At 37.5% G+C, this 14662-nt stretch overlaps 1 protein-coding gene across 1 annotated transcript; it reads right to left on the reverse strand.

Annotated features, from left to right (window-relative positions):
- Positions 1–1694: 1694 nt before the first annotated feature.
- TERB2 (telomere repeat binding bouquet formation protein 2) lies at positions 1695–4801 on the reverse strand (the record flags this gene model as incomplete). The annotated part of the gene is made up of 4 exons (XM_053663531.1): positions 4738–4801; positions 4544–4625; positions 3716–3855; positions 1695–1756 (listed from the first exon to the last, which is right to left on the reverse strand). Coding segments are annotated over exons 1-4 (348 nt in total), but the record flags the coding sequence as incomplete, so codon positions are not given.
- Between the last annotated feature and the right edge of the window lie 9861 nt (positions 4802–14662).

Below are 14662 nucleotides of genomic sequence, written 5' to 3' on the forward strand. Positions count from 1 at the left end.
ATATTTTTAATATATTTTATTGATTATGCTATTATAGTTGTCCCATTTTCTCCCCTTTACTCCCCTCTGCCCTGCACATCCCGTCCCACCCACATTCCCTCACAGTGTGTCTACATACACCTCCATCTTGGCTGGAAGTTCTGTTCTTAAAAATATTTTCATCTTTATAATACCACTATCACAAGTAAGAAAATTAACATTAATTCAATATTACCTAGTATACAGTCCATATTTAAAATTTCTCAATGTTCTCAAAAATGTCTTTTTTTTAATACTCACCCAAGGACATTTTTTCATTCCTTCTCAAGAGAGGGGAAGGGAGAGAGAGAAATACTGATGTGAGAGAGAAGCATCAATTTGCTTGCCTCCCACATGGTCTGGACCTGGTATCATAAACTCCCAGGCCAGGTATCAAACCAGCAACCTAGGAGCGTGCCCTGACCAGGAATCAAACCCTCAACTTTTTGATTATGGGATGATGCTCAAAGCAACTGAGCCACACCAGCCAGGGCTTTTTAATCCTTTATTAAAAAATCCAGAATCCAATCAAAGTTTATATATCACATTTAGTTATGTCTCTTAATCTAAGAGTCTTCCTGCCTTTAAAAAAAATGACATTATTTTAAAGAGCCTAAGCCAGCTAGTTATTTTGTGATAGTTCCAATATTCTAGAAGCACCTGAGTGTTTATTCATAATTAGATACAGGTTAAGCATTTTGAATAAGAACATTACATACATAATATTCTGAACTTTTCATTATATTACATCAAACTGAACATAATGAGAGGTGGTTTCAGTACTAGTGATGCTAAATTTGATTAGTTGGTTAAGGGAGTGTCTGATAGATCTCATCAGTTTAAAGATATATTGCTTATCTTTATAGTAAGTAATCTATGGTGTGATCGTGTGAGCTCGTAGTTTTAAGATCCATTAATGACACTTGCCTAAATCAATTATTTTATCAGGAGTGGTAAAATGGAGATTTTTCTATTCCATTATTCTTTGTGTATTTACTAGCTGCTATTCTGTAAGGAAAATTTCTCTTACCCCACCTCTTCCTTCCTTCCATTACTCCTTCCTGCCTTTCTTCCTCTCTTCCTTTCCTCTGTTCTTCCTTTTTTTTTTTCCTTTAGGCTTTAAAGTATCACTATAGAATCAGGGATGTTTTATAATCCATTACTGTCATTGTTATTTTTGATGTTCAAAGTATCCCAAATTTGGCTACTGCATAAAGACTCTGAAGTCAAAAAGCACAGGCAGATTTGAGGTAGATTGGCGAAATCCATAAAAGTCAATTTTTTAGTATTATACACATTTATTGAGGGGTGTTATTCAAAACATTTAACAAATGGCTCAACACAGTAATTAAACATTCAGAATCTATGCTGGCAATAAAGAACTAATATATACTGTACAACTATTACTCCCTTAGTATTACTGAGAGAATCAAATTTTCAAGTTATGTGAATAATTTTATTCATACAAAGTATTTCAGTATTACTAATGTACTAGCATAAAACAATGTTAAATCAGATACTATACAATAAAAGCAGGCCTATAAATTCCTTAATGTGGTTCATTAAGATCCAGGTTAATGTGTTAATGTGTCACAAGTAAACATTCTTAAAATTACATTGCTTTCAAAATTTTTTGAAACTGTAGATTCTTATTAAGTATCTTATTTTACTCTTACCTTTTCTGTCAGAAAATGTTGGTCTTGTTCCCAAATAAAGCTACCAATTTTTCTTCTTATTTCTGTGGTAGGGAACACAAATCCAATACTATTTTTAGAAAAGTAAATGTAAAATTTTCTAAATTTTACTAGGAGTTTGAAATTTCTAAGCCAGCATTATTCCACTTGTATCAAAAGCACCTAGCATGCTTTTTTAAAATGTAGATTCCTATTGAATGAGATTGCTCATTTCTAACAAAATTTCTAACAAATTTTCCAGATGATTCCAATGCATTGTGAGAATCATTGTTGTAAACTTTTCCCGCTGGAATATACATCCTCATTACATATCAGTGTCTTTAGACCAAGTATTGATAAAGAAGGCAATTGTCCAATCAAAATAAGAGTTATAAAATTCCTGAAGTTGTAGAATAGAGGTCCTCAAGAATTCAGTAATTTACTCTGCTAAAAAGAGAGTAGAAAGAAACATGTCTACTGAGCATGGTAGTGCAGAAATTCTACAGTGCTCAGTATGTCAAAGGACTATGTAATCATCTTAACTCAAAGATCTCAAAAGTTTTCACAGTAGCCCTTTCAAGCACAAAAAGGTAACATTCCTTCATGGGTATCCAACCTGTGGCCTGCAGGTCACATGCGGCCCAGGATGGCTATGAATGTGGCCCAACACAAAATTGTAAACTCACTTAAAACCTTTGTTTTGCTCACTAGTTTTCATTAGTGCTTATGTATTTAATGTGTGGCCCAAGACAACTCTTCTTCCAGTGTGGCCCAGAGATGCCAAAAGGTTGGACACCCCAGTTAGTAGTAGCCACTAGACTAGCTACATGTGTGTACCTATTGACATGTGCCACTAGTTCAAACCAAGATGTGCCATAAGCATAAAATAAATACTAAATTTCAAAGACTTAGTATAAAACAAAAGAATGTAAACTATCAATAATTTTATATGTATTTCATATGAAAATGATATTTTAGATGTGTTAGGTTAAATCAAATATATTCTTAAAATTAATTTTACTTTGTATTCTTTTTAATATGGCTACCAGAAAATTTAAAATTAATATATAGCTATATTTGCATCTTCATACTTCTACTAGACAGTACTGGTCTAGACGGATAACAATGTATAGTTTTCATTTTTTAAAAGGAGCATATTTTCATTTCTGACAGTTTTTACAAATTTAAATACATTTTAATATGAGTCTAAACCCAAAGTCAGGAGTCATTAATTTATTTACTTATATAACCACTTAGAACAATTTATTGTTATAACTAGGTCCTGTCAGGTCATTAACTATGAAAGGAACCCAATGTTTGGGGTTTCTGAAACTCTTCTATAAAAATCTTTTTAAATTTTTTTAAAACACTTTGCTCACAGGGAATTTGTACTAGCTTCCATCTGTCTTGCTATGGATGGACACATACATACACATCAAGAATTGGGTAATAATGCAAGACCTACAAAAATGGGATATTTAGAGTTAGCCCACATAAGGTAGGTAGGATTTGAACAGAATAGGATAAGAAAGTATGTTCCAATCAGGGAAAACTAAAACTACAAATTTCAAAAGCAGTTTATTTTCTTACTCTAGTTCACAGCATTGCTGAAATAATTAATGCGAAAGTACTTTAAAAATATACAGAACAATAGTAATATGTGGATTTGGATTAATCATAAATCTTTAAACATCAGAGAATAGAAAAAATTGTTCTGAAATATAATGAAAAGATTCGAATCTAGCAAAGAACATCTTATTGAAGGCTCACATATCAGACTGCTTAGATTATCTCATTTTATCCTGAGGATTCACCATGGAATCCCCAGGACGTGGGTTGAAGCCTGGCACGCAGTAGGATTTCAGTGAGTGAATGCGTGAATGAAGGATAAACAAATAAAACTAGAATATAGACCCAAGACAAGCTGATCCAAAGGCCATGCTTTTCCACTTAGATCAGTATAGTTAGGTGACTTAGCTGGATTTGGCTGTCAGACAGGGATTGGGTGAATGATCTTTGCTAACCTTCTTGCACGCATGCAGGAGGAAGAAGAAAATGACCTAAAACCACAGAATTTTTAACTTCAGCGTTAGCTACTGCAGAAAGATAGTAGGCATGAAAAACTGTAGCATTGTCGTCTGTGTAATCAAGGCTCTGATATATTCTAGGAGAAAGAAAGAAAATATTTTAGATTATGAAATGAACACTAGTATGTTCAACCTTTCGAAAGTAAATGAATGGAAGTAGGGAGAATTATCTGTAGGTAATCAGGAGACTGGGGGTCCGGGGTGGAGAAGCAGGACAACCAGGACAGTGACTAGGTTTCTGCTTCGTAAACATAATCAGACAGCAATATGAAGGAGGACCCCAGATGGACAGATTGAAGGATAACTACCGTGATAATCTGGTCAAGAGGTAATTAGGCTGAGTACTAAGGTAATGACAGTGAGTGAGTGCTAAGAACATTTACAGGGGTACAACCCATGGTGTTTGGTCACGGACTGATAAATGGAGGTAGGGGTTGTTATTCAAAAGAAACGACAAAGGTTTTAAGCTTGAGAACACAGGACCTGGTGCTGGTCTGAGAGGCGACCAGGAGTTTGGTTTAAACATATTAAATAGGAGGGGCCTTCGAGACAGCCGAAAACACTGGAACTGGAGAACTGACTCGGGGACCAGGTAGAAGGCCATGCTAGTGAGGCAGAAAGGAGAGAAGAAAGGTTATCTATCTTCATCCCCACATCTAACACCGAAAACATGCTCGTTTCCAGTCTATTCTGATCATCCCCATTCGATTTCCAGCTCCTGGCTCTTCGTGACGCGAGAGGCACTGCCAGGTGGCCTTCGGGTACCTCAGCGTGTCTGGGTGGGAAGCGTCACAGCTGAACAGGAAGTCTGCGGCCCTCACGTCACTGATCGTCCCCCCTTCGGCCACTGTGGAGGCAAGGGCAAAGGGTAAGCTAGCAGGAACCTTCCGGCCAAAGCACAAGAGTGGGGAGGGTGCGACCCTCACCACCTCACCCACCCCTTCCACCCAGCTTCCTACCCCAGAATTGCCTCTGGTCCCGGCTGACGCTGCGGCAGAACCAACCCCGCTGTCCTCGAAACATGGCGCTGCCTGGCAGACTCGGGTGTGCGCGAGGGGGCTGTAGCAGAGATCGCTGATTGGTCTCAGGTCTGAAGCCAAGTTCGATGATTGGTTGTCAGGGTAATGGGCGGGAAAAACCTGAGGCAAGAGGAAGAAGGGTCCAAGCACTAGCAGACTGAGTTGATGATCAACTGATAAAATTGTGGAGTGGACTCTCGGCTTCCTGTCCAATGCTGAGGAGGGGTCAGTAGTCCTGCCTGTGAGTTTTAAACCCTAAGTATTAGCAAAATTATTATGCTATGTTGTGCAGGCATGGGCACAGGTTCTATAACATCAACTATTTTTAAATGAAGTAAAATTGACTTACAATATTATATTAGTTTCATATAATGATTTGATATTTATGTACATTACAGTGTGATTACCCCGAAGGTCTAGTTACCTTCCGTTGCCATACGAAGTTATTACGGAACTATTGGCTATTCTCTATGCTGTTTGTTATAATCTCTGTGTTTTATTTATTTATTTTTTTAACTGGAAATTGGTACTTCTTAATATACTTTGCTTGTGCTCCCCCCACCCCAACCCTCTGCCTCTCCACCCTTTGTCTTCCTCTGGCAACCACCAGTTTGCTTTATGTATCTATGAGCCTGTTTGTTATATTCTATTTGTTCTTTGTTTTGTTTTGTTTTTAGATTCCATGTATAAGTAAAATCATATGATATTTCTCTTCTTTGATTTACTTAGCATAATGCCCTCCAGGACCATGCATGTTGTTTTAAATGACAAGATTTCAGTATTTTTATGACTGAGTAATAAAATTTCATATATATATATATATATATATATATATATATATATATATCCCCATCTTTACCCATTCATAATTTCCACAAACACTTATCTTGGCTATTGGAGATAATGCTGCAATGAACATAGAGATGCATATGTCTTTTTGAGTTGCTTAAATACTCAGAAGTGGAATTGTAGCATCAATTATTGAAGCAAAACTCATTTTATCATTTCACCTATAAATGTTTTAATCACACTTTTTCAAATTGGTTTTAGAAAGAGAGGAAAGGACAGAAACATTGATTTGTTGTTCCTCTTACTTATATGTTCATTGGTTGATTCACTTTTTTAAAAGATTTTATTTATTATTTTTAGAGACAGGAGAAGGGAGAACGGAAGAGAGGGAGAGAAACATCAATATGTAGTTGCCTCTCACACACCCCCTACTGGGGCCCTGGTCCAAAACCCAGGCATGTGTCCTGGCTGGAGACCTAACCAATGACCCTTTGTTTTTCAGGCTGCCACTCAATCCACTGAGCCACACCAGCTAGGGCATTGGTTAATTCTTGTATGTGCCATGACCAGGAATCAAACCTTGACATATGTGGACAACGTTCTACCCAATTGAGCTGCCAGGCCAGGGCTTCATTGGCCTTCTTCTTTTTTTTTTTTAATTTAAATCATTTTATTGTTGTTCAATTACAGTTGTATGTATTTTCTCCCCACACTTCTCTCCCACCCCCTCCAAACCCACTTCCCTCCCTTGCTTCCACCTCATTGGTTTTGTCCATGTGTCCTTAATTAATTGGACTTTTTAAAAAACATAACCATAATACCATTATCACACTTAAAATAATGTTTAATACAGTCAAATATCACATGTTCAAATTTCCATTTGTCTCAAAATTATGTTTTTCTTTTACAGTACCTAGCTTCCTCCTTAGATCAGTTTTGATAAGTTATATTTCCTGGAGTTGGTCCCATTTAATCTAAAAGTTCAAACATATTGATATAAAATTGTTCATAAAAACTTTTTTAATATCTGCAAGGCTCTGTAGTAATGGCACCTTTTTCATTTTTTATATTAGTTATTTTTTCCTTTTTTTATTTCTTAGTTTTGCTAAAGGTCTGCCAACTTTATTAGTCTTTTCAAAGAAAAAACTTCTGGCTTCATACTCTCCTATATTTCTTTTCTATGTCATTAATTTCTGCTCTTATAATTTCCTTGGTTTTAAATTGTTGTTAATTTTCTAATATCTTGAAAGAGATGACTGATTTACATTCTTTGTTTTTCTAAAATGTGCATATAAGCCTAAAAATTTCTATTAAATTGTGTGACACAGTTTTTGAGATGTCATTTTTGGTTTAATCCTCACCCAAGGACATGCTTCTTGATTTTAGAGAGAGAGGAAAGAAGAGAGAAAAACATTGATCAGTTGCCTATTTTTTGCACCCCAACTAGGAATCAAACCCACAGCCTAGGTATGTGCCCTGACCAGGAATTGAACCCTCATCGGTTAGGTGTGTGGGATAACACTCCAAACAACTGAGTCACCTGGCCAGGGCAAGATGTCATTTTTTATTATTCAGTTTAAAATATTTTTTTATTTCCAATGTAAGTTATTTGATCCATGGGTTAAAATATTTTTAAATTTTTAAGTACATGGTATTATTTAGTCACAATTTGATTTCTGGATTTTTAAATGGATTAAGGTCAAAGATTATGGCCTGTGTGACAATAATCCTTTAAAATTGTTTGAAATTCTCCTTATAACTGAAGTATATTGTCAGTGTTGTGTGTTTAAAGAATGTTCCACTGTTGGATGTTCTGAGGTGTTGGGTGCAGTGTTCGACATTTGTTATTGGGGCAAGTTTGTTCATCATATTGTCTGATTCTGCTATCAATTACTGAGAGAGGCATGCTAAGACTACTTGTGGTGTTATTAATTTCTTCTTGTTAATTTTTGCTTTATATATATTGAAATTATGATGTCAGGTGCATGCAAATGTACTTGCTACTTTCTGGTTGATTAAATCAGTAAGCATTTAAATATGTAATGCAAAGCTTTAAAACATATGAATAAAACACAGGAGACTATCTCTTTGGCCTCTGAGTAGAGAAAGATCTTTTAAATGAGACACAAGTATTAATCAGTAGAAGAAGATGTGTGCAGAGCAAATAACCAATAAAGGATTGGTATCCAGAACCTATAAATGACCATATGAATCAGAACAAGACAAACAACCCAATAGAAAAATGGTCAAACACCTGAAGAGGCATTTCATAGAAGAGGGAACTTAAATGGCCAATAAACTTTTATGAAAACATGCTCAACCACAGTGATAATTAGGGAAATGCAAAAAAAACAACAAAAAACAACCTACAGTAAGATAGTATTATGTACACTCTTTAATAGTAAAAATTTAATTGGCAAAGACAGATTAATGGGAACTCCCACTGCTTGTGAGGGTGTAAATTGGCATAATCACTTGGACCAACAATTCAGCATTACTTACTTGCAGGATTGCATATTGTATGTCCCAGCATTTATTAGATATATACCCAGGGAAACGCTTGCTCCTATTTACCAATACATATATATAATGTTTAAGGCAACCTTGTAGTTAAAGCAATAGCAACAACCAAAAAAACAAAGGTAAAAAAACAGTGGTTTGGATATTTAAATTGTTTTATTTTCATAGAATGGAACACAACATAATTTTAAATTTTTAATTAACTGAGGAAAATGTACAACATGATTCCAATCATTTTAAGTGCCAAAAAACAGGTAGTGAAACTATACCTAGATATGTCTTATAAAAAAAAACTAAACAGTACATTTGTTGAAAAAGCAGACCTATGATTTATTTTCGAAAAGGAAAAAGCCAGATACAAAATGTAGATTAGTGATTACCTCAGGGCTAAGAGAGGTACACAGGGGCCTTCAATGGTTTTGATACTGTTCTAGCTTGTTTTTGTAGTATAATCTAAACTGTACATCTACATTCCATACACTCTTCTGTATATATTTTACAATTTAATTTTTAAAAAAGAATCAAGAAAGTAACCTGCCACAGTCCAGCCGCAGCAGGGTCCAGGGATTCCCAAAGGTGGGTAAGGCGTCGGCGATGGGTAACAGACGACAACACACCTCAAAGGACAGTGAAGCTCTGTTCCGTTTATTGCAAGTACAAGCAGGTTTTTATATTTTCATTTTAGGTAGTGATTAACATTTGCAGTATAGCATGTTCATTTAAGCAGAAAAAATCAATACAAAGGTAACCAGGAAAAATACGAAAGTTCCCATAGATTCAGTTATAATAAACAAAGATTATTTTTACCAGGAGAGCTATTAATCAGACAATTAAAAATAGCTGTATGTACAGAATTTGAATATCATATTGTATATTAAAATTTCTCAGAATTTGTCATGGGGCAAAAGGATACACTAGATTGAGTAGAGGTAACAAAATTTATTATATGTAGATGTGATGTCTAATCAGCTATCCTTTTCTGTCTAAAATGTTTCTCTGTGTACTATAAACTCTGACTCTTTAGTAACTGTTTCTACATGTTTAGTTTGTAATAGTTAACCAGCCCTTTTTAAATTTCTTTGCCTGTCCAATTGATATATATTCTTTTTTTTTTAATATTTTATTTATTTATTTTTCGAGAGAGGGGAAGGGAAGGAGAAAGAGTGGGAGAGAAACATCAATGCATGGTTGCCTCTCATGCATCCCCCGCCGGGAACTGGCCTGCAACCCAGGCATGTGCCCTGACCGGGAATCGAACCTCGATACTCTGGTTCGCAGGCCCGCGCTCAATCCACTGAGCTATGCCAGCCAGGGCCAATTGATATATATTCTTATTCAAGGTAAAGGAGGGGCTGTTACTCCAACAACTTTTAAACATTCAGGGACTATTTCATTAGCGGGAACTTTGTTCTCTGGTTAAGAAATTATTTTGTCAACTTCATAGGAATTATGCAAATCAATGAACCTGAAATACAGGTGTCTAACAATCCCACCACCTTTTGATTACCCAAACAAACATATAACTTGTTTTTCTTATTTCTGGTATACCATGGCGGTCCTGATTGCTTTAAGTTGCTCAAACTGATACAGGGTGCAGCCAAGGGGGGCCCCCCCAAAAAAAGATTTGGAATGGTGTCCAGAATTCAAAGTGTATAGGAATATTGGAGAGACATATAAGATGTCCTCACACCTCCCCCCAGGGGGAAGAAACGAATGGAGCCAGGCCATTGAGAGCTGTTTTGCATAGCAACAGTTTTGCAGCTAACCTCTAGAATGATTATTTAACATATCTATAACCTTTAACTGGTTTCATAGATATGTTAAATAGCTGTGGCCAAGTTTTGAGCCAGGGAGAAGGGAGGGGCTTCGACTCAGGATGTAACTAGGGACTGTGCCCCTGAGTGAGAAGCACCGGTGTGAGAGCTTGGAAAAGATGGGCTCCAGGACATGAGGGGATAACTGCCCAGGTGAGGAGAGGGCCACAGCGTTTAGGGCAGAATGGAGATCCCTACAGCCAGGTGAAGAAGAAAGCCACATGCTTTTGGTGGAGTGCGAACCCCTTCAGCTTTGGTAGAAGAGGCCCACGTGGCTTTGGGGTGCCCATTTGGCTGCGTGGCCTGGAAAAGCAGGAGAGACTTTGACTGGAACTGGGTACAAAGAACTCTTGCCAGTGGACCATGAGAGGGTACCACAGTACTTTGGATTAACTCGAGATCCTGCACGGTGACACAGCTGATGGCGCCAGCGGCCTGAAAAAGGGACGAGTGCTCTTTTCCGGACTTACGGTACCTGGAGTTGGGACAGTGGGAGAAGGGAGAGCTGTGTGGGTGTAGGTGTATACCCTAAAGGACTTTGATATTTTAGTGGAGGCATTAGGCCTGAATAGCATTAAATAAACATTCTGTTTCCTTTTCACAAATCTCTGTCATTGAGAGATGTCTTTCCAATTGGCGGTGGACAGAAGAGCCCAGTAGATATTAGTATTCTGTCCTGGGGAGGGGCCCCTGTTGTGTAGCAGTTTTTTGGCATCCCTAGATGGGCCAAATATTGCCCCCTCCCTGGGACCTCTTGTTCAGTAACAAAACCAGGGTAATTTATACAACTTGACATGTTTTCCCTTATGGTTAATAATGATATTATCCTGGTTGTCGTACTCCCCTGTATAAGGGAGAGGGGAATCTGTGGAGATTTTTCCATCCTTTCAGGCAGTTTCGTGGGGAATACTAACGTTTTCCCCTGAATTGTTCCCTTCCTCTTGGGTGATTTTCACAAGAATAAGTAAGTACAGTTCAATGTCTATATTCAGTAGCAAGAGTAAAATAATTACAATAAAATAGCCAATTGTTAACCCATTTTGGATGCCACGTTCTCTTCTGGAGAGACGAATTCCTTGAACTCAACTCCTCCATGCCTGGACCTTGTCAGACAACATGTTTGGAAGAGGACGTGGCAGTAACCCTGGCTGGTGTAGCTCAGTGGATTGAGTGCCAGCCTATGAATCAAAGGGTCGCCAGTTTGATTCCCAGTCTAGGGAACGTGCCTGGGTTGCGGGCCAGGTTCCTGGTAGGGGGCACGTGAGAGGCCACCACACATTGATATTTTTCTCCCTCCCTTCTCTCTCCCTTCTCCTCTCTAAAAATAAATAGTTAAAATCTTTAAAAAATAAAAATATTATAAAAATAATCAAGAAAGTATGTCAACTTAAGAGGACTTTTTCTAAAATGATTAATCAAATATTTGGCCTTAAATAAACCATGTTTACTCATCTGAAAAATTAATTCATTAAAAGCATCTATTTCCCTGAAAATACCTAGTAATTCAGTTTTACTATTTTTTTTCTTACTGTATTTCAGCTATATTATACAACTGTTACTCTAAAAGTCCAGCTATTTAGGAAAGAGTGTAAGGCATTCTCCTTACAGGGTTATCACCTCAGTGAATTCTAACTCACTGGGGCTTCTTTTATTTTCTACTTCATACAAGGAGGTTTTGTTACTATCAACGCATCTCCCATAGCCTGAGATAAAAACAATGTGCGATAGCCCCAGTCATGCTTCTTAGTGAATACCATTCAGAGTCTATATCTAGCAGGAAGGTCCCATATTGGTGTTTTATGATTCATATTCATTAGAAGGATTCCTGCCTTTGATTATAATCTAAGTTCTAAGTAGAGGGGTTTTGAAAATTCTTCAGTATAGAATAACCAGTTACTTGGGAAAATAAATTTGTAACGCTTCAATATTAAGGCAAGTGCTGGAGAGCAGAGGTAGTACGTGAGATTAAGTATTAAGGTAGATACCTATAGAAGTGGAAAATATGTGTACACTTGTGGTCTGTCCTTTTTCTCCTGGTGATCTGAATAAAATCTTAATTTTTTCTTTTTCTTTTTTAAAAAACAGCTTTATTGTGGTATAATTCACAACCTGTAAAATCTGCCTATTACAAGTGTACAGTTCACTAATTTCTAGTATATTTACATAGCTATACAAACATCACAAAAATTCACTTTTAAAAAACATATTATCTAAATTCAGATTAGAATTTTTATTCATTTCTACTCATTTTGTACTATCCAATTTAGTCACAACTTTTCTTTATCATTTTCTTCTTTTATTCTGGTGTATATTGACCTCTCCTTTCTTTGATCTCTAACATTTGTCTGTCCCCAAGGACAGATTTTAGATATCAATTAGCTAGAACTATGCATATCACTGAAGAAGAAGCAACTAAACCCTCTTCTATCCTCCAAACTCTTTGTCATGCTGCTTGAAATTCTTTACCACAGTTCCTAACACTCCACCATTAGAAATTTTGCTTATTGAATATGGACTAAATATTAGTAAGTAGTATCATGTCAACATTAAATTTTCTGAATTTGAGAATGACTATATAGGGAATATCTTGGTTCTTAGGAGATACTTGTGAAGAATTTAGGGATAAGAATTATAATGCTTGCAATTTAATCTAAGGTGGTTCAGCAAAATAACATTAGTAATAATTATATACATACATCAAATCATATGGGGTAGGTGTAAGGGAAACTAATAAAATGTGGGAAAACATTAATAACTGGTAAATCTAAGTGAAGAATACATGGGGGTTTATTATAAAATGTGCAATTTTTCTGTATGTTTACATTTTTTAAAAAATTTTAAATAAAATGGTTTCCTTTAGTTCAGTGGTTCTCTGACCTAGTAGTAGCATGTTAGAATCACATGAGAGCTTTTAGAATCTACAAATGCTTTGTCCTACCTGCTGGAGATTTTGCTTTAATTGAACTTGTGTGAGGTCCAAGCATCTGGATTTCCTTTAAATCCTTCCAGAGGAATCTTTTTTTTTTTTATGCTTCTTTTGCATTCTTTAAAACATCTTGCAACATTCCAGGCATAAAACAAGTCCTCATTACATTTTAATTGAAGTGAATTCATTAAAAAAAAAAGTAATTTCTTACATGTAGCCCTAATCATGTCATGGCTGTTTACCCAAATTAGCAGCTATAAATGTATGTATATTACTTTTGTATATCCACTGCCAATGATGCATGATTATTACCTGTAATATGTATATCCACTTATATTACCTGCTTATGTATATCCACTGCCAATGATGCATGATTATTACCTGTAATATGTGTGTATCCTTCCCATTATGACAGTAGGGCTTTTACTCTGCCAAAGAGCTGTGATAATTGTAATTTTAGATGGCCAGTGCTGCAGGTCCAGTTTTATAGGACTTTCAAGGAAAGAAAATAGGGATGGTTTGTCAAGGGTACTGCTGAGATCAATGATGCTAAGTACTTTAGAGTTACAAAGAAGGAACAAGCTGGAGAATGAGTATATTGGAGAGGACAAGATGAAAAATACTGAAAATTACTTCTGGTCTAGATGACAGCATAAGCAGACATGGCTCGTCTCTTGTCACAACCACATCAAAATTGCAACTAAAATATAGAACAACCATCACTCAAAACCACCAGAAATTGAGTTGAATGGAAGTCTGACAACCACGGAATTAAAGAAACCACATCCATCCAGACAGGTAGGAGGAATATAGACTTGGACTAAATATGGACTAAATATGAATTGGAATGGGCCAGTCCCTCACTCACATGGGTGGATAAAAATTCAGGAGGGATATCTCAGGAACGAGGAGTCCCAATCCCAAACTAGGCCCCCCTGCCCAGGGTTCCAGTGTCAGGAAGATAAGTCCCCACAACTTTTGGCTGCAAAAACCATCAGGAATGGAGTCAGTGGAAGAAACTGCAGGAGCCCCAAGCAGTTCCTAAAGAACCCACACATGGACTCACCTACTCAGACTCACTTCCTCTGAGCTTCAGCACCAGGGTAACAGCTAAAAAGGCACCAGTGGAATAGGGTAGAAACTGAAGTGACTGGCATCAAGGCAAGCAGAGGCCACTGTCTCTTTTCTAAACTCTCCTCCCTCAGAGCCACAGAGCCCACAAGCTGGTACCATACATGAGACTCCATCAACCCAGCTAACACTGTTTGGCCCTCCTTGGAGATCCCCAGAGACTGCCCCACCCAACCTACAGGCCCACCCAAGCTGCTTTTCCATATGAATGGCTGGTCTTGACTCATGCTGCACAACTTCCTAAATCCTCTCAAATAACCAATAACTGGCTTCAGCGAGCTCCAGGCCCAGCACTAGCAGCAGCCTGCTTAGAGTCACAGCTTGGCTTTGCTTGGGAATCTCCAATCCCAGCACAAGTATCAGCCATCTCAGATTGCTTTATAGCTTTGGCAGGGTGGCCCCAGGCAAAACACGGGTGGGGGCTGACCTTGACCTGCACCACCTGGGATACCTCAGGGCCAGTCCAGCCAGTCCATCCAGTGGACAGCTACAGACCATGTCAGAGCACCATTATTCTACCCCTGTATAGCTTATATTAACAGAAACCACAGCTCAACAAGAGGAGGGTGTACTCAGCTGACACAAAGGGTGCACCTCAAGAACCCAGCTTGGGTGACAGGGGAGGCTGTGCCACTGGACCCTACAGGACACCTACTACATTAGGCCACACTACCAAGACATGGAG

The sequence above is a fragment of the Artibeus jamaicensis genome, unplaced genomic scaffold (genome assembly GCF_021234435.1).
Source record: "Artibeus jamaicensis isolate MK-2021 breed Jamaican fruit bat unplaced genomic scaffold, CSHL_Jam_final contig_3201, whole genome shotgun sequence".
Lineage (NCBI taxonomy): Eukaryota > Metazoa > Chordata > Mammalia > Chiroptera > Phyllostomidae > Artibeus > Artibeus jamaicensis.